General features: G+C 45.3%; 2 protein-coding genes across 2 annotated transcripts in view; both read right to left on the bottom strand.

The window, feature by feature from the left end:
* Positions 1 to 193, bottom strand: part of ptpn11a (protein tyrosine phosphatase non-receptor type 11a) — a 34897-nt gene extending 34704 nt beyond the window's left edge. Inside the window, exon 1 of the mRNA XM_039771333.1 lies at positions 153 to 193. Within this exon, the coding sequence (XP_039627267.1) occupies positions 153 to 193 (41 nt within the window). The remainder of the gene's footprint in view (positions 1 to 152) is intronic.
* A 522-nt stretch (positions 194 to 715) lies between these two features.
* Positions 716 to 19150, bottom strand: part of LOC120540493 (probable E3 ubiquitin-protein ligase HECTD4) — a 104485-nt gene continuing 86050 nt past the window's right edge. Inside the window, exons 29-44 of the mRNA XM_039771332.1 lie at positions 17914 to 18083; positions 15869 to 15984; positions 12093 to 12196; positions 11839 to 12000; positions 11474 to 11622; positions 9973 to 10052; positions 9496 to 9659; positions 5217 to 5454; positions 4227 to 4363; positions 3846 to 3972; positions 3541 to 3678; positions 3312 to 3448; positions 2302 to 2462; positions 1389 to 1570; positions 1013 to 1218; positions 716 to 867 (exon numbers count right to left, since the gene is read on the bottom strand). Coding sequence (XP_039627266.1) covers positions 733 to 867; positions 1013 to 1218; positions 1389 to 1570; positions 2302 to 2462; positions 3312 to 3448; positions 3541 to 3678; positions 3846 to 3972; positions 4227 to 4363; positions 5217 to 5454; positions 9496 to 9659; positions 9973 to 10052; positions 11474 to 11622; positions 11839 to 12000; positions 12093 to 12196; positions 15869 to 15984; positions 17914 to 18083 — 2406 coding nt within the window. The 3' untranslated portion in view covers positions 716 to 732. The remainder of the gene's footprint in view (positions 868 to 1012; positions 1219 to 1388; positions 1571 to 2301; positions 2463 to 3311; positions 3449 to 3540; positions 3679 to 3845; positions 3973 to 4226; positions 4364 to 5216; positions 5455 to 9495; positions 9660 to 9972; positions 10053 to 11473; positions 11623 to 11838; positions 12001 to 12092; positions 12197 to 15868; positions 15985 to 17913; positions 18084 to 19150) is intronic.

The raw sequence follows: 19150 nt of genomic DNA, 5'->3' as shown, positions 1-19150 counted from the left end.
TCAGCTAATGATATTACTAGAAGACTTTTTCTCATGTGTGGTGTAAATCCGTCTTGAGTATCACTCGGGTAGTGAAGCATTTAAAGGTGCTTCTTCAATTATCAATTCTTTTCAATGGTCGTTTTGAATGTTTTTAAAGCAGAGGCATTTGCCTGTTAAGTACGGCTGTCATGCTCGGAGATGCACTCCTCATGATTGCTGAAAAAACAACTTCCAATTATCACACAAAGCACATTTGGCAACGCCGTAAAAGAACGAGGTGAAGTCTGCTTACAGGACCAATGTGTCAAAGTTCTGAGAATGCACAACGCAGATTGGGTAGTGCCTTCCCCATCCAACATTGGCTGCAATAGCTCTGTGATGTCACGTGATGGCCTCGCAAGAGCATCATGGGGTGCTGGGGAAAAAGTGTCTGTCTAAATCAGAATGTGCTGAACACCGGCCAATCCCGCAAGTTCCCTGTGAAAAACGCTTTGGGAAATTTTGCCTATCGACACGACTCATGATTGAAATTGTCATCCATAAAAGCCCCCATTACACCTTTGGGTCAGATGCATAAGGTGGGTTGACCAAACTCCCCTTCTAATCTTTTGAAATGACTATGTGAACTGCAAAGCCAAACCGATACCCTAATGGACCCCCTTCTTACTCAGATGGAGTTTTAAGAGAAACTTGTCTAAACTTTATCTACGCAATGAACCTGAAAGAAAAAGAACAGCAGTAAAGTAGTCCTCACTCTTTCCGGAAGCCCGACTGACTCTCCTTGCACGACACAATCACAAACGCTGCCCCAGGAAAGCTGACGTCCATGTTGATCTTGGACTCGGTGACTGGGAATTCTTCAGAAGGAAACTGCTCTGGGGCATTCTGTAACACAAAGAAGAACGCAGGTGCCTTGGGTTTGAGCCTTTGGAAATGACATATTTTTGACTTGATATGTTTTATTAATCCCTGAGGGGATATGACCTTTGGGGGTTCTGATATAAGGAGTGAACTCATTTCTTTGGCGTACCTGAAGAAAGGAGCAGATCTGTTTCGTCAGGTCCAGTAGGCTCTCTTCTCCTTGGTGCAAAGCGCGGGTTATGGCGACTGTCAGCCACTCTCTTATTGGCTGAGCGTTTCCCTGGTAGAACAGATCTGTAGGGGAGCAGTTTTGGCCCTGAATACAGTGCTGGATGGATTGGGCAAGTAAAATGGAGCTGGAGCTTATGGTACCATCTGCAAAAAGTAAGCACAAGCACATCGTACTGCTAGGACATTTATCCCGTATGAAAATGTAAACTACGCCTCATTTATGTATTAAAACAAACAGAGATGGCGGCTCAGTCCAAGGTGGTGCTTTGTAACTAACTGAATAAAAAAAGATTTCAGCCTCTCTGAGACCTCACCTGCTAGTGAAGGAGCTAAGAGCTGATTGGACAGAAGCTGCAGATGCTCCAACGTGATGTCCCGTATGGCAGGGATATGGAAAAGTCGAGTGAAGGTGTGTGGCGATTTTGGAGCAAAAATATTGAGGAGGGCCATGCGACAGTACAGCCTGGCGAGAGACGCCTCACAGCGCAGCAGTTCTCTGGGGGGATAAACAGAGACAAATAAGCAAACAACATTACCTCCGATCAATCCAGGGTCATGATTAAACGAAGCCCACTCTGGCAGCACCAGACGCAAAAGGACCTGGTACTGGATGAAGCACCAGTACATCAAAGGGCCGATACACACACACTCACACCATGGGCACATCTGTGATAACGTGGGAGGAAATCCAGTCATGTGAAAAGTAAGTAGACCCCATGGAAACTGTCATTTGAACAGGTAAACAGTAGACCTTTATACAAACAGATAAAGGTGATGTGCTTGAACATCCACATGATGTATTCATTCTCATATCCTAAAAAAAGAGAGACTTATTACGTGAAAAAAGCGAGTCCATCCCTCCAATTATCAAATCCATAAAGCTGGATTTAGGAGTTCCAACTGAGATGTCTCTGATTAGAACCAAGATGCAAAGGGGCCTTCAGAAAAAGATGTGGATGCCCAAGAGTTCGACAAAGGAGGGTAAAAAGATCTGAAATCCATCATTCCACTGTAGGGAGAACTGGTGTAGATTTCAAATGACTGCTAATTTGTCTAATACTGGCCCGCCCGACAAATTCAGCCAGAGACACTAAAAGAAGTCTCCAAGGACCCCAAAATGTCATTGTGAGATCTGCATGTAAAGTTAGTGGCAAAGTGCAGGCAACTACAATCAGAAACCTGCATGTGAGGTGTGCCGGGAAACCCCAAAAAGGCAGGTCAGCTTACCTGTGTATTTGGATGTTGGTGCTGTCCAGAGTCACCAGGCCATTGGCTGCAGTGCGTCGGGATCCAGCTTGCGGCCTTTCCAGCATGTCGATTGGATACCAGTAACGTACAAGCACCCCCTCGCTACGCAGGTAAGTCTCCACCTGGACGAGTTCATTCATCTAAACGACAAAAAATAAGCCGGTGAAAGTTTTTAATAAAAAAATGCAATGGCCACAAGGGAGAAAAAAAAAAACACACTGTGGCAAGCAGCTGGGGCTGGCACCCAGCCGGGATGCCCAGAAGAACTGGAGGAGGGCTTACACCTCCTCCAGACCACGAGGGGTTCACCGCTCTGGTGGCTTTGGGGACCACGGGAACAGAGTGTAGAAGCTCAACCATATAAGGGCCAGTGGTCACCGCCAGGGGGTGCCCTGATGCCTGGAGAGCCCAGGTCCTCAGCACTTCCGCCACACCTGGAAGTTGTGGGGGGGGAAGACGACCAGGAACACCCGGAGTGCTTCAGGGTGCACAGCCAGCACTTCCGCCACACCGGGGAGTGTTGACAGTCACTCATTGGGAGGCACCTGGAGCACATCTGGGTGGAAATAAAAGGGGCTGCCTCCCTCCATTCGATGGCTGGAGTCGGAAGGAGAGGAGTGGAGGTGGACCTGAGGAAGGCAGTGTGAAGGAAGGCCTGGACTTTGGGGAAGTACTGGGGTTGTGTGTGTCATCTTTGTAAATAATAGAATGGATAATAAACGTGTGTTGGGTGAACTATCGGTGTCCGCCTGTCTGTGTCCAGGCCACTGCTCCACAACACACACAAAATGGCAGCATCTGCCACTCGGAACAAAACACGGAATGGAGTAGAAATGTTATAAACATAACCAAAAAAATAGAAATATTCGCCAATTGACAAAAATGTAAAAAACGTTAGCGACAGGGCACTCTTCCACTCTTTTGCAAGACGCCTTCACCTAAGGTGACTTGCACCACTTGAGACTGACTTCAGGCAAAGGCCATCTTACCGAATCAACATCCAGAACTATCCCATGGAGGCTGAAGGTTTTCATCATTCCTCTTGTAGCAAATTTTGGCAACGATGTCCCCCCGGTGTTGCTGCTGGTATTGTTACTTTCTGGAGATCTGACTACCACCGTCAACCCTGTAGGTGAGAAGAAACAAAATAAGAACACTGGTGACATCTGATGGCCATGAAACGCCAAGATCGAGAATTATCGTTTTTTTAAGTTTTACCTTTGCGAACTTTATCAATAGTGAACTTGTTTGCTTCATCTTTTATGTCCTCGATGGTGGGAAGGTAAAGGTCTCGAGGGATGCCACCATTTTCTTCGTACAGAAACTCAACTGTTTGCCTAGCGATATCCACCATACCTAATGACGAAAGACAATGGGTTAAGTCGGAAATGAAGCTGGCGATCAACTGGCATCTTGACTGGTGCTTTTCAATAAACTTAACAACTATTTACAATCATTTAACATAAAAAAGTGTCACAAATGAAACACATGGAACTGAAACAAAATGATGCTTATTGCCGTACCCAGTTGCAGGGCCCCCTTGATTTGATCGAGGCCTGATTTCCTTTCAGCTTCGTTTCGAAATCTCCTTCGAATTGTTGGAAAGACCTTTGTCTCCCATGCCTTGACCAGCAAAGCGTAGTGGTCCTCCTGTTAAAAAAAACAAAACTCCTAAGTCACTTATCCTTGACATGTCCATTAACTCTCTTGTGTTTGTGTTCCCATCATATTTTACACCCCTCTTTGCCACTAAGAGTAATGGGGGAAGAAACACGTTGCGGTCTCACGTCGGTGGTTTATCGCGACGACAACTATCAATTAACAAGTTACCAGTCAACGTAAACGCTCCCACACACAGTTCTACTGAAGAGTCAATAATCTTCATCTCATACGGCCATACCCACCCTTGGAATATCATCGTCGTCGTCATCATCACTCTCATCATCTGCGATTGGAGGTGGATGCAGATTCGGCCCAGACATGATTAGGTTCTCGTAGCTCAGCTCAACTTTGTAGTGGCAGGAGGAGTCACTGTCATACTCTAAAATTTGCAAAGTCATGGATTAGGTCCAAAAACGTTTAGATAGCCGTCACCCCGAGGCTCACGGAGACAGGCCAAGTGCAGCTGAACAAGACATACCCACGGAACCAACTTCTAGGATACTTAAAGCTTTAACCTTCTATACATACATATGTTCCAAAAATATGACAGTGGAATGAATTTTCTAAAGTGCACAGTTAAATCCCAGCATGCATTTGGGTTCACCTAAACATAAATAGCACTTTACTCATGGGAGCCTCAGTCCAGTTAAATCCCAGCATGCATTTGGGTTCACCTAAATGTAAACAACACTTTACTCATGGGAGCCTCAGCCCAGTTAAATCCCAGCATGCATTTGGGTTCACCTAAACATAAATAACACTTTACTCGTGGGACCCTCAGCCCAGTTAAGTCCCAGCATGCATTTCGGTTCACCTAAAAGTAAACAGCTCTTCACTCATGGGAACCTCAGCCCTCATGTGGTTTGACTGCCCCAGCGTTTCACTTCTACTTTCAATCCAAAGGTCTAAAGAACGTTCAGTTTGTGTGAAGTTCTGCCACATTTATTACAGTTCAAAAATGAGTTGTAATTACAGTCATAAATGGTTTTGGGTAAAGTCATAAAAACAAGAGAAAGTCAACACCATTAAATGTTTTAAACAGAGCCCAAAACGTAAGGCAGAAATCAGGGTCAAAAATGACATAGCAAGAGGGTCAGGAGAGCCAGAAAGTTGATAAATATTTATGGGAAACAAGAATCAAAGTCGGAGAAGAAAAACGAGTCTAAAACATGTTTCCTAGTAGTCTTAAACTATTCTGCTCTACACAGATTAACAAACTATTTGGGTCTTACGTTGCTGGATTGTGGCAACAGCTGCTATCCTGCAAGGAGGTCCATGAGATCCGGGGTCCGAGGCAACACTAGCTCCGGCGTCATTGTCGCTGTCGGAAGCCATTGCAAAGGGGAGCGCCTCAAAGTTAGCACTGATCTCTTCCGAGAGGTCGATGCACAAATCGGCCGCATTTCTGTGAGCCTGACCTTCAGCGTAAGCAAAAGGGCGACATCCAAAATTGGCTCGAACTTTGGTGTTCTGGAAGAAAATAAATGATCAAGGATGAATGACAAAGAATGACTTGATGTTCAGAAGGTGAAGCAAGTAAACCTTACACATTAAGTAAAGTAACAGGCCTTCGCCATGATCTTTATGATACTGGATCTCAAAATACTGGACCCAAAATTAGTGTTTCAGATTTCTGGATCAGTGTGGACCCCCTTAGGAATATTCATACTTATTGTAAATCCAATGTGAGGAAAATCTAACAGCCCATCAGTCCTGTCCACTTAATCCTTCTAAAATAACACAAAGTTGAGTTCTGAAGGTCCCTACAGTCCTACTGGCCACCACACTCCTTGGTCGCTTATTCCAAGTGTCTGATGTTCTCTGTGTAAAGACAAACTTCCTAATGTTTGTGCGACATTTACCCTTAACACGTTACCAACTGTGTACCACAGAGACTCCGCTGTTTCCACTACAGATAACAAAGACGTATCCTTCTCCCCGTTAGCTGTAGGGCTGTTGGCAAGGCTTCGTACTTCTTAAACATGAAGTGAATCTCGAAATCACAAGGCCAAACAAACCAGAGTAAGGGAGGCATGTGTGATGGGATGAAACAAACACTTTAAAGTGGCATCGGCCAAAGCCCGGCCAGGACAACAACGTGGGCCAACGCGTCCTATGAAGATGCACTCTGCGGCACACACGTTGGATAACACATCCGCCGTGTACATTGGTATGAAAGAAGAGAGAGGGCCACAGCGTACTTAATATGGCTGAGCTGCACACATTACTGGATTTTTGATTTCAGAATTCAATAACATCCTGCCTCACATGTGGACTGTGAAAAATGAACAGTAAGAATGTTGATCCTTCAATTCAGGACTTTCTTTTACGTTCTTCGCATGGCACATATTTCAAATACAAGGGCTGTCTGTGGTTGACCCTGTGGCGGATGGCCGGTTCCCATGCCTGGCTGGGACATCCCTTTGATGTGTATTCAGGGGGAGCAGCCCTGGACAGTGCAGTACCTCCTCCTGGATGCTGGATGGCCAACCCCATGGGTTGGAGCGGTGCCTCAGTCTCTCGCAGGGCTTCATGGGAGATGGAGTTCTCCCTAGCCCTGTTGGGGTCTGGGGTGGCTGCCAGGGGGCGCAGCATGGGTCCCTGAGCCCAGCTGGACTAATCTTCAGCCCCAACCGGGAGTGCAACCGGAAACAGGTGATCGAGCACCTGGAGCATTTCTGGTTGGGCCATAAAAGGTGCCAGCAACCGCCACTCAAATGCCGGGTTGGGTGGAAGGAGGGCAAAGCTGTGGAGGAGTGGTGATGGAAAGGAGTATTGTGAGTCTTGTGCTTGGGACTGGGTTGTGGCTGGAGGGATTACGGGGAAGACGTGCCCTCCAGCTGAAGAAAATAAAAAGTCTGTGCCAGGTTGGGCGCAACATAGTGCCTTTCTTACACCCTCTTAAACTTGTGACCAGAGACGGTATAAGTTCAAGTTTATTGTCATGTGCACAGTAAGGAAACACGTTTCCCTGTACAATGAAATTCTTTCTTTGCTGTCCACGCCAAATGCTGCTGGTTAACAAACCATCATATAAAGATAAACATAAATAATAAGTAGCAGACAGATAATAAGTAACAGAGGGAGCATAAAGTATAAAAACAGAAGTATAAAGTGTAATGTGCAGGTAGGTGTGTGATGGACAAGTCAAATATAGTTGTGTGACGTCAACAGAATGAGGTGGCCCACGGTTATAAACTCCAGTCAGTTATTTAGGAGTCTAATGGCCTTGGGAAAGAAAGACTTCTTTAGCCTGGAAGTCCTGCATTTCATACTTCTATATCTCCTGCCTGAGGGTAGAAATGTGAGCAGTTTGTGTTGGGGGTCCCTGAGGATCGAGGCAGTTCTCCTGCGGACTCTGCAGTTGCAGATTCTCTGCAAAGAGGGCTGTGGGGTCCTGGTGATCTTCTCAGCAGTCTATACCACTCTCTGTAGGCATTTGCAGTCCATAGCAGTAGTGTTACCGTACCACACGGTGATGCAGCTGGTCAAGATGCTCTCAACAATGCAGCTGTAAAAGTTACCGAGGATCTTAGTCGACATACAAAACTTTCTCAGCCTCCTCAGAAAGTACAGCCGCTGTTGAGCCCTCTTGACCAGCTGTGTGGTGTTAAGTGTTCAAGTGAAGTCCTCACTGATGTAGACGCCCAGGTATTTAATGCTGCTCACCCTTTCCACTTCAAGCCCTCAATTGAACAGTGGCCAGTGAGGTCTCCTCTCCTTCCTCATGTCCACTATCATCTCCTTCGTCTTGTCTGTGTTGAGAGTGAGGTTGTTGTCCTCACACCATGACACCAGACTGTCTACCTCCCTCCTGTAGGCCGCCTCATCCCCACCAGTGATACATCCAATCACTGCGGTGTCGTCTGCGAACTTCAGGATGATGTTATCTTTGTGGGAGGCGACACAGTCGTGGGTGAACAGGGTGTAGAGGATGGGGCTGACGCATCCCTGTGGGGTGCCTGTGTTTGTGATAATGGTGGCTGAAATCTTGTAATGACCACTGTCCCATTATCGAGTATGCCAATGAAACTAAATCTTGGAGGGGGGAGGGCCTGGGGGGTGGTGGTGACATCCATGATAAGTGCCTAGGTCAGGGGTCCTCAATCCCAGTCCTGGAGAGCCACAGTGGCTGCAGGTTTTTGTTCTGACCTGGTTGCTTAATTAGAAAGCAATTCTTGCCAATAAAGCACTAACAAGCTATGAAATTAAATTAACTCTGTTATGTCAGGTCATTCTCATATCCTAGATTTTCTTTCCCTTTCTATCATGCAAATGATTTGAAGGCTAAAATGGACGAGTAATTCTCAGTCCTTCACTTTTTTCTCTTCATTTTTCTTCCAAGTATTTAATTAAACCCAATAGTGCAGATAAATACACACAGGTGTCAATGTAAATAAGCTAAATGGAGAAATGCTGCTCTCTCTTGTCATTTGCATGTTATTGATAATAAGGAGCAATTAAAATAGCTGTTTAAGACAAAATTAAGCAATAAGGGCTCAAAATCACTAAAGTGAAGCAGAAGTGTTACTTTAGCAATAAGTGCTTTTTATTAAGCAACTGGGTTGGAGCAAAAACCTGCAGCCACTGTGGCTCTCCAGGACCGTGATTGAGGACCCCTGGCCTAGAGCATGGGAAAGGCACTATATAAATAAAATTAATTATTATTAGGTTGTCAACCAGGCGGGTCCGCTCAGTAAACTGTTGCAATAGGGGACATCTTTCTCATAATGTCAAAAAGACTCAAGAAATGAGATTTGACTTTAAGAGACCTCTGTGATCTCCTTGTCACTGTTCATGTGAAGCTAGAGGTTGGAAAGCTTTTTGAAAGGTGTCAGGCCTGGAGATTAAAAATGGTCGAAATACAAAGCAAAGTCAAGAATGGGAAGAAAAACCGTTGCAGGCGAGGTGTGAATTGAAAATCGTAGTCAAAATTTCCAATCAATTCCAGCTGCGGACCACCAGAGCTCCACACTATCGAGGAGGTTGTCGTTGTCAGTAGCAACACCTGCTTACACTAAGGTTACCTGACTCAAGTCAAGTAATCCAAGTGACAAAAACCAGCAATCTGATTGGCTGTCCAGCGGAGCTACAGAATCATGGAGGTCTGCAGCTGGACCCGTCTCAAAATTTCAGAGCCAAAAGATGAGCAACCTGGAAAATTTCAAAACAAACGGGACGCTTCTATCCGAAATGCTCAGACAGGAAATAGGCAGAGTTAATCATCAAGACTCACAACCTCTAAGGTCACCCGGGAGGCACATCCTAATGGCAGGACTCACAAAATGGCCACATCCTAATGAGACACCATCTAAAAATCGCAGGACAAAACACATACTGGCATGCAAGTGTCTTTACATGCCATGTTGGGACATGCTGAGTGGCATTTGGTGCCACAGAAATTCAATCTGCAGCACTTCTCAAACTTTTATAACTGTAGATTTGGAATCTGGAGGTGGATAATCAAGAAAACACACATTCAAAAGCTGCAGACATCAATCAGGTACTCACTTTTTTCTGTATGTGAACCAAAGGCCACATTCCCCCAGACACGTCCTCCAGGAAAGGTGTGAGCCGCTGACCACAGTAGGTGAAGTAAACTCTGCCTTTGGACGGCTGGCCAGGTGGTGGTGGAGTCCCTTCTGCACGCTCCCAGCCAATACCTGCAACGTCTCCTACAGCACAAGGTGGCACAAGAGGTGACAAAGACTCAGGGATACACCTTACACAGCGAAATACACACATGTGCCGTCTTGCGGGGACGCTCACTTTTACCACACATATTTAATCTAATTTAACAAGTTTTAAGCATTTTTCAAAAACGGCATATTTTCTTTGATTTTACTGCAAAGAGTGAGCTTTGAGCTCAGCCCATGGTGGACCAGCGGTATCTGCAGGGCTTGTTCAAAGATGTTCTCCTAAAAGACAGACAAATCCTCCGGTCATTATACAGAGAGATGTATGTAGAAGTTTGAAACGAAGACATACCTGGAACGAGAGCCACATCAAGGCGCACGCTCTTCCACTGCAGCAAACTGGAGCCATTGTAGTGCACAGCTCGTCCGTTACTGGGAAAGACACAAGCAGGAGATGTGAGCAGAGTTTAATAAAAGGAGCACACGGCGGCCGAGGGGGATTCAGCTCCCACACTTCAGGCTACCTCAAAGAAAACCCAACGACTGTTGGCTGTGAGAGTAAGAGTGACAATGGATTAATCTCAGAAACCTTCATCCAGAGTTGAGGTCAGTCCTGGGCGGGGGTCATTCTGACCAATCGTTTCTTTTCATTGAACTCCTGCCTTACCTCATTGGCAGGTAGCACTTTTAGGCCCCAGTAGTTTAAGGTCCAGCAAAGATGCATCTCTTACTCATTAACTCTTAACAAAGGCCTCTTCGGGTTTTAATGACACTTACAAAGCAAAGCGTCAATAAAGAGGGGGACTGATCAATATGAAGGATCCACAGGCCATACAGGGCTGCCAGGTGAGGACTCCCCTGGTTTCCATACGACTTGGGACAAACATAAAAGAAAGCTCTCAGTCTTGCTTATTTGAGGTGTTAGAGAGTATTTTGTATTTGTGTATTGTGGCCAGTGCTTCTGTGGAAAAGTGTTTTGGTGACAAATAAAAATATTTTATTTGAACCCTGAGTTGTGTTTGGGCATTACTGTGACAGTGGTTTGGATCTCAGTGGTGCCGCCTTGTGGTTACAATATACAGGTTCAAGATGGGAGTTGCGTTTCTAAAAAGAACACATTCCCAGGGACCATGCGCCTCCTGCTGGTCACATACAGTAATTATTACTAGCACAAACTCTCCCCGTTTTGGTTCTCTGCCATAGTAGAGTCTGCTATAACTGATATGGACCCCCCTCAGAGGTTTATTTTTTTTTCCTGGGATACTGCCGAAAGGAAATTTTGTTTTAATTGTCTTTATGAGCATTTGTAAAATTGTACTTGCATTTTACCTGTCAGCTGTGTCAGGCATGGACGTTAGAGGATTCCTCCTAGAGCTAGGGAAAAGTTTGTAATAACCCGCCGAGACAGGAAGGGTGGTGCTATCACTGACTTTGTCCTGTTTCTCTTCTTCCCTCACAGCTCTGACAGACCGCCCAGTAAGGGCACGTTGCCCTGCCCCTTCCAGGCATTTCACCATAAACGACGCTCAGCCTAAAGAGAGGCGTCTTTTGCTGCAAGACCCGAGTAAGCTGCACGGCGGAATACAAAATTAAACTTTAGCGAAGAAGGAAACCTGGACTGGGGAGCAGCACATTCTTTTTCTTTTGTTTTGTTCACTTTGTTTGGTGATGAATAAAAGGGACAGCCTGGTTGGCGTCCCAAACTTCTGACTGATTCCAGTTTGTCCTTCCACCGCCCAACCACAGCCAGTTATACTGTGAGTGAAGACCGCTATAAAAAATATAATGAAGTGAACAGAATTTTACTGTGGACTTGGCCCTGTGCATGCTGGATGCTTCAACTGCATACTTACTTGTGAAAGAGACAGGTGCCGACAGGGTTAGTCCACGCACCGTCTCTTTTCTCAGCTTCTGTCGCAAATCCGAAGGACACAATTGGCCCGCTGTCATCATCTGTGTCTCCATAGGAAACGATTTCAATCTCCCAGTAGAAAGAAGGGGCCTAGAGAGCAGCAAGAGAAGGCCAGTGAGAAACAAACTAAGAACCAACCACCTCCTGGACAAAGCCAAGATTTCTATGAATCTGAGGCTGAAGTTTCATTCACGACATGTCGTTTTCCCACCATTTAGGAAGTCTGCAATACTTCACATTTATTATTATTATAAAGAAGAACAAGATCTTTCCGCAAATGACCCCATCAGCTTCCTATAAGGTTACCTGCACAGGGACGGGAGATGTAGCATAGATAAAGGTCCCACGTGGCAGACCTCCGCCAGCACTCGGGTCAGCCAGGAAGGTCACCGATGTCAGATGCGAGGAGAACATACAGGCACGGACGGGAGGGAAAACCCGAGAAGGACACCACGTGATCTCTTTGGGCTAAAAAGGAAACCGAGAAAACAAGTTTTGGTGATGTAGACGATTCTGGGCTGGCCTGAAAGGCCCTTCCGTTTTAGAAAGTGGGCACCTACTTGTCGGCGATCTGTCTGGAGAGGAGGCGGAGGAGGCCGAGCGCAGTCCCGATACAGCATCCTTAATCTCTCGCACTGCGCTTCCACGACAGCCAGGCGTTCGCCTAGAAAACAGAGCAGCTCGATAAGTGAGACAGACCCATGCGCCAAGCAGACAGCTCTTCTGGGACATCTTTGTGGTCATCCTGGAGAATTAAGAAGGTTTAGTTTTCACCGAAGAGTGCATTTTGAAGTCACAAATGATGTGCAGAGAAGACAAAGAGAGTGGGGTTAAGATGTCTCCCATAAGCCATCGACGTCTGAAGCAATGGGAGTCACCTCTGTTTGAGTCCTGGTCTCGGTTACACACTGTGGATTCAGGATGTCTTCAGCCCCCCTCACTTTCTGCACCCTTTATTGCATTGTGGATCTAACTTCAAATGGATAAATTTGCAATTTCTGCCCAACGATCCACGCTCAATAACGCATAATGACACCATGAAAAATAGGTTTTCAAAACATTTGCAAATTTACTATATCTCTCCTTTGTGTACTTGCTGGGGTTCTCTGAATTGTGCCCAGGCGCCACCCTGTTTGCTTTACTTTTCCTTGAGATGTGCTGAGAACTTGCTTGGTGTCCACTGGTGGCCAGCTAAACTAGAAAGTCACACGAGTACCAGTGTACAGAAGGTCCCACCATTCACACTGCATGCCACAAACTCCTCTCTGTAGACCCCCACGATCAAATGATGGCAAGGTCCAGATAAGGTCTGAAAGGGTGGATAGGCTCTTGGCCAGAGTGGGGGTGGATCCAGTTGTCATTGTCCATGTTGAAACAAATGACATACATAAGGGTAGTTTGTCAGTTCTGCGATCCAAATTCAAAGAGTTAGGTGCCAAGCTGAGGAGCAGAACTGACAAGGTAGCCTTCCCCGAAGTTCTGCCTGTGCCACGCGTCAGTCCAGGTTGACTGAGGAGATAAGAAGGCTTAACGTATGGCTCAAATCTTGGTGCAGGGTAGAAGGGTATAGGTTTATGGGGCACTGGGACTCCTTTTGGAACAGATGGGACCTGTTCTGTCGTGACGGGTTACATCTGAACTGGAGGGGCACTAATGTATTGGGGAGGCGTATGTGCAGGCTAGTCGAGGATTGTTTAAACTAGGGAATGGGGGGGGGCAGGTAGTTCAGGGCAGGCCAGGTTTACAGTAGATCTATACATGGAAGAACAAACAATGGCGTAGAAATAAAAATGCATAGTAAACATTTGCAGAGCAAACATTTAAACGTAGAAGGAGTAACACATTAAAAATAGCTTGCCTTAATGCTAGATGTATCAAAAATAAGGTAAGTGAGCTGGAGTTGTATGTAGCAGAGCATAATTATGATATTATAGCAATAACGGAAACCTGGCTAAATAACAAAGATGGGGATGAGTGTAACATAGAGGGATACACATTTTTAGGAAGGATAGACAGAACAGAAAAGGAGGTGGGGTTACTGTTTATGCCAAACAGGTTTTAAATGTAAGAACTCTTCAGTTAAATGATGAGCCCCATCTTAGTGAGGACATCTGGCTTCACCTGGACAGCATTAGGGAAAGAGGTCTTATTTTAGGAGTATGTTATAGACCACCCAATTCAGACATCACATCTTTTTAGTAATATCAAAAAGGCAAGTTTACTGGGAGATATTATAGTATTATGGGGGACCTTAATTATCCAAATATTAACTGGGATAACCTTACAGATGGAGGAGCACAAGTTTTTCTTTACACAAAGAACGATAGAGACTTGGAATAAGCAACCAAGTAGTGTAGTAGACAGTAAGACTTTAGGGACTTTCAAAACTCGACTTTATGTTTTTTTGGAAGAAATAAGTGGATTGGACTGGCGAGCTTTGTTGGGCTGAATGGGATGTTCTCGTCTTGAGTGTTCTAATGTTCTAAGGTGAAAGGGATCAAACCATTTCTAAAGCTTGGAGTGCATAACGGATCACAGTGGCCTCAAAAATTAGGAGATGGAAGAAGTTTGGGACCATCAGGATTCTTCATAGAGTTGGCCTTCCGGCTAAACTCAGTTACCGGGAAAGAAGGGCCTTGGGCAGGTGGATGACAAAGAACCCAATGTGCGAAGACCACCTGTGGCCAACTGAACTGACTGGACATCACTCAGAAAGGCTCTCTCATTCCTTGAAGTTTTCAGAGCCTAGGCTGTGGTGCTCCAAATTCTGCTTAGGTGCCTGCTGTTTCCTGGAGATGTTTCTAGAACTTGACTGGACTCCATCTGTGGCCAACTGAACAGATAGGACATATCATTTAGAAAGGCACACGTGCATAAAAGTCCCACAATTCACACTGAAGTCCAAGGAGATCTCTGTAGACCTCCATGGTAAGGCACAGATCAGGTCAAGGGGATCAAAATATTTCTAAAGCCTGGAGTGCACACCAGAGCACAGTGGCATCAAGAATTAAAGGTTAGAATCATCAGTACTCTTCAAAGAATTTGCTATCCAGCCAGACTGAGCAACTGGGGAAGAAGGGCCTTGGGCAGGGAGGGATGCAGAACCCAAAAGTCTTCTGATGACATGAAAGGAAGATCATCTCAGTAACACTTTATCAATATGGATGGAAGCAACTCTTGCCAAACATCATTTAAAGGACAATGACAGGACCATAAACGAGCTATGAAACACCTCTATGAAGACCTCCATGATCAAATTGTGGTGAGGTACAGATTAGGGCAAGGGGATCGAACCATCTTCTAAAGCACTGATTGCTCCTAGGAACACACTGGCCTCAAGAATTGTAAAATGGAAAAAGTCAGGAACCACCAGGACTCTACCTAGAGTTGGCCATCTGGTCAAATGGAACACCTGAGCAGAAAGGGCCTTGATCTGGGAGGTGACCCTGAACCCAAAAGGCTTTCAAAGCCATCTCTTATGATGGGAGAACCCGTCGGAAAGGATGACCATCGCATCAATCAGGTAGAATGGCTAACTGATCCTTGGAGTTAGCAAAATGGCATTTAAAAGGACTCTTGAAAGCTCAATGGAAGAAGATTCTCTGGTCTGATGAGATAAAAATTTAAGGCAAACTCCAAGCACAATGTCTGGTGGAGGCCAGGCAGCCTAATGTCAACCCAGTGGTGAAGCATGGTGGTGGCAACATCATGCTATGGGGTACAGGGACAAGGAGACTGGTCAGAATTGAGGGAAGGGTGAATGAAGCCAAATAAAGAGAGAGACCCTTGGAGAAAACCTGCGCCAGAGTGTACACCATCAACAGACTGGGAAAGCGGTTCAGTGAATCAAAGCATACAGCAGCTACGGGGGCAAATCTCTGAGTATCCTTGAATGGCCCAGACTTAAACCATGTAGAACATGAGTGGAGACACCTGAAGATGGCCTTTCACAGATGCTAACGGAGCTTTAGATGAAAAATGGCATCAACTGCCCACATCCAGGTGTGAAAGACTCAAAGCTGGTATTGCTAAAAAGGCGGTTTTGATAAAGCATTGAATAATGGGTCTGAATACTTCTATGAAGGAGGGATGTAATTTTGTAATTTTACATAAATTTGAAAACCTTTCTGAAAAAAAAGTCACTTTCTCATTATGGGTTAATCAGTATAGATTGATGGACAAATATATCCAACCTCCCCATTTAAAAATAAATCTACAACACAATAAAGTGTGCAGAGAGTGAAGGCGTCTGAAGACTTTGTGAAGCCACTACAATCCAAGGTGACTGAAGCACAAAAATAAACTACACAAGGTTCTTCTGCAACGGGACACTCACCGGGACTGCACTCCTGGGCCACCAGGTTAAGGACTTCGACGGCTGCTGGGCACTGCTGGATGAACTCTTCGCAGAATGAGCTGTCCTCCAGGAGCTGAGCCATCACCAGACACGCCCTGGCACACACAACATCACAATCAAGTCAAGTTTTAAGATGTGCAAAATGAACACAAACCCACACAAGAGGGTCCCCTGCATGGGCTGTCCCAATTGTATTGACAAAACAGGTAGGGGCCCATGAGGAAGTCTGCAGGCAGCAGGCCTGATGTTTAGTGTTCGCAATACGGGGAATGGACACCAACAGAAAAAGAGGCCAGGGCAGGAGAGTGGAGATGGTCTGCCACATAGATGACAAATTATTATTATTATTATGTCAGTTTTCATCTTAATCCCTGTCCCCGCTACAGCAGTTGTGTCGCCTTCAAGAAACATAAGTACACACTTTGACAAGATTAGGACTTCATGGGGGAACCCCTGCCCTCCTATTGCTTTGACACAATTAGGACTTTGATTGCTATCAAAAGGGGAGCGGTGCATAGTGTGGTGCAATGGTGTGGCGCACCAGGGAGGTTGGAGTTCAACGGCCATGTTTGGCGCTCACCACTATTTGCTTCAGAACCGTTTTGGCACCGATATTGAGCTTCGAAAGCTGGTATCAATACCGAGGTCAAAATTTTAGTACCGACCCAACAATGGCCAGAAATCAGAACACACCTGCGTGAAACACTAAAAACAAAGCAAAAGATTAAAAACCAGATATCGTAAGTCAAAGGAGTTCTAAGTTCTAAGCACGTCACTGCAAGTAAATACAGAAAGCATTTTCTTTGCAAGAATTCGAACGATATTCTGGACATACAGGGGGCTTTAAAATACCATCATGATGTTGTATCGGTGCGACTGCTGGTAAATACCCCCTGGCTCAAAACTGGATCACAGAAAAATGGCAGATTATACCTTATTAGTTAATTTGAGAACTCAGGAAATGCTCAACTGATTTATTTTAGTCTGACAAACGGGTGCTTTTCAAAGTAAGCAAAAAGTAAGCTCAACTTCTGAGCACTACAACTAAAAATAAAAAAGAGAACATAACTTCAAAAGAAATCACACAGAGAAGGCTGTTCTTTAAATGTATCATAGATGACTGAATTAAAGATGATAAAAAATGAAGTGCTGAAGTTGAGTGCGAACTGTGGAGTCAAACTTAAGGGCCCAAAGGTCACCCGTGCTCCTAGATTCACCGAAACTGACAGCCTCAGTCATAAGACACGCAGAGATCGACGCCAAAAATCAAACAAAACCCCGAAAACAAAGTCAAGAAACGCTGCCAAAAATGTTGTGAGCCTGAGACTATGAAAACAAAGAAAGAATATCACTGAGTCACCAAACTCAGAGGTGAACTTTACTCCTGTCACATTAACAATGTCAGATGTCGTGGCCTACGTGACCACATCAAAAGGCCTCACATAACAGTGGCACTCATAACAAAATCAGAAACAGTGCAGCATATTTTAAACACAATGAAATAATCTTCTTGTCCAAAATCCCCTACTAGACATAAAAAGCCTGAAATGAAGAATATGGAAAAATAAAATGGTAGAATCGTAACACCAGATATCTCAATGGGCATTCCTGGGAAATGGAGCTGACTTCAAATGGATGTGGTGAGGAGAGGCACAGGAGAAATACTGAAGTGACAATGAGCAGCTAGAAGTGTGCAGTTTCACCGAGGGGCAGATTGAAGTGTGCAGAGGTGACCACAAAAGGGGCAGAGACAGGGATGATGGCGAGTGGGGGAAAGTCGAAAGGAAGATGACGGAAATTTGAACTGAAGAGGGAAAACAAAGAAAATGGTGTGAAACAGTTGCAACGCCTAAAAGGTACATGCCAAGGTAAAACTCCTGTGCGTATCCCGTCAACTAACATTCAAGAGCCGCCCGCCAACAGCATAAACTCCTGCTCAGTTTTCCCATGATGCCTCATGTATTTACAATGAACTGAGTTGAACAGATCTCATTCTACAGATATATGCCACTCCCCTACTGTACCTTGTTCTGATCTCTGCCAGGAGGCGCACTACGGCCATGACGGGGCTAGAGCCGTCTCCAGTGGCTGGCAATGAAGTATGAATCGAGAGGCTGCCCTCCTGAGGTAGCAGCATGGACTGGACGGCCTGCACCACCTTCTCCGTTATTGACAGCTTGTAGAGCGGGAGGGCCTAAAACCAAGTAGAACATAAGAAAGCTTAACACAGACCCTCAATATCACTACACGTTCTGCAGTAAGAAGAGGAAAATGAGAAATGTTTTCAAGATTGTATTATAGTGGGATGAGTGGAATTTACCAAGTTTGTTATTGGGTTGGTCTACTCTTGCACCCTAAACTTCACACGCACAAGCACTCAGTACTCGACACAGATACTCACTACCTATGGCACGTACAACGATTCAGCCGAGTTCTCAAGGCTGACACCATCATGATCCCCTACAACATCCCTGACAAACTTCCTTAAAACCAATGACTGCAGATTCCATTCAGCCAGCAGATGGCAGCCTGGAGCGACAGCATTTTCTGAATGTAAAAGCGGCTTTCACACATACACACTTAAAGAGACTCTGAACAATACCACCGCCATACAAAGGGAGGGCAGTGCCACTAACTACATCTCTGGTTTCCTCCACACACTGACCCATCGCCAGGAGATGCTTACTAGCCCCACCCCTCCAGGCACCCAAGCTCCGCCCCCAGAGGAATATAAGCGGAGTGCCTGACTAAGGAGGTTGTTGTCTTTTGATCTGCTGAGGATCGCGGAGATGGAGAGCTGGTATCCAACTCCAGTTCAGTATTTGAAGAGCACATTCGGCCTTTTTGAGCAAATAGTTGGTGTGTTGGGTGGGACTGATTTTTTATTTTTATTTTAAACAGATGTGGCCAGACTGTAGATTTTCAAGCCTCAGCATTCTTCACATCACATTGCTCAGGTCAACATCCTTTTTGACATGGCTGCTAATTTTTTAGTTACCTTTCTAAGACTAAACACATCCAGACTTTGTCATATTTTCCTGTACTGCTATTATTCTATTTTAAACACATACTCTGTGTCACACATATTTAGGTCTAAGTTAACCACGGACACAATGACAAGTGTGTCGGCCGTTCTGTGTCCGTTATTCTCAGGGATCAAGGGAGCCTTAGGTGTCGGTTAGATCAGAGGACACCCGTGTGGAGTACTGAGGAGTGATGGGCTATGCAAGCACCACTCATAATTAACACTTGTGTGGACAG

This window comes from Polypterus senegalus, chromosome 12 (assembly GCF_016835505.1).
Source record: "Polypterus senegalus isolate Bchr_013 chromosome 12, ASM1683550v1, whole genome shotgun sequence".
Taxonomy (NCBI): domain Eukaryota; kingdom Metazoa; phylum Chordata; class Cladistia; order Polypteriformes; family Polypteridae; genus Polypterus; species Polypterus senegalus.
This window is presented reverse-complemented; position numbering and strand designations above follow the sequence as displayed.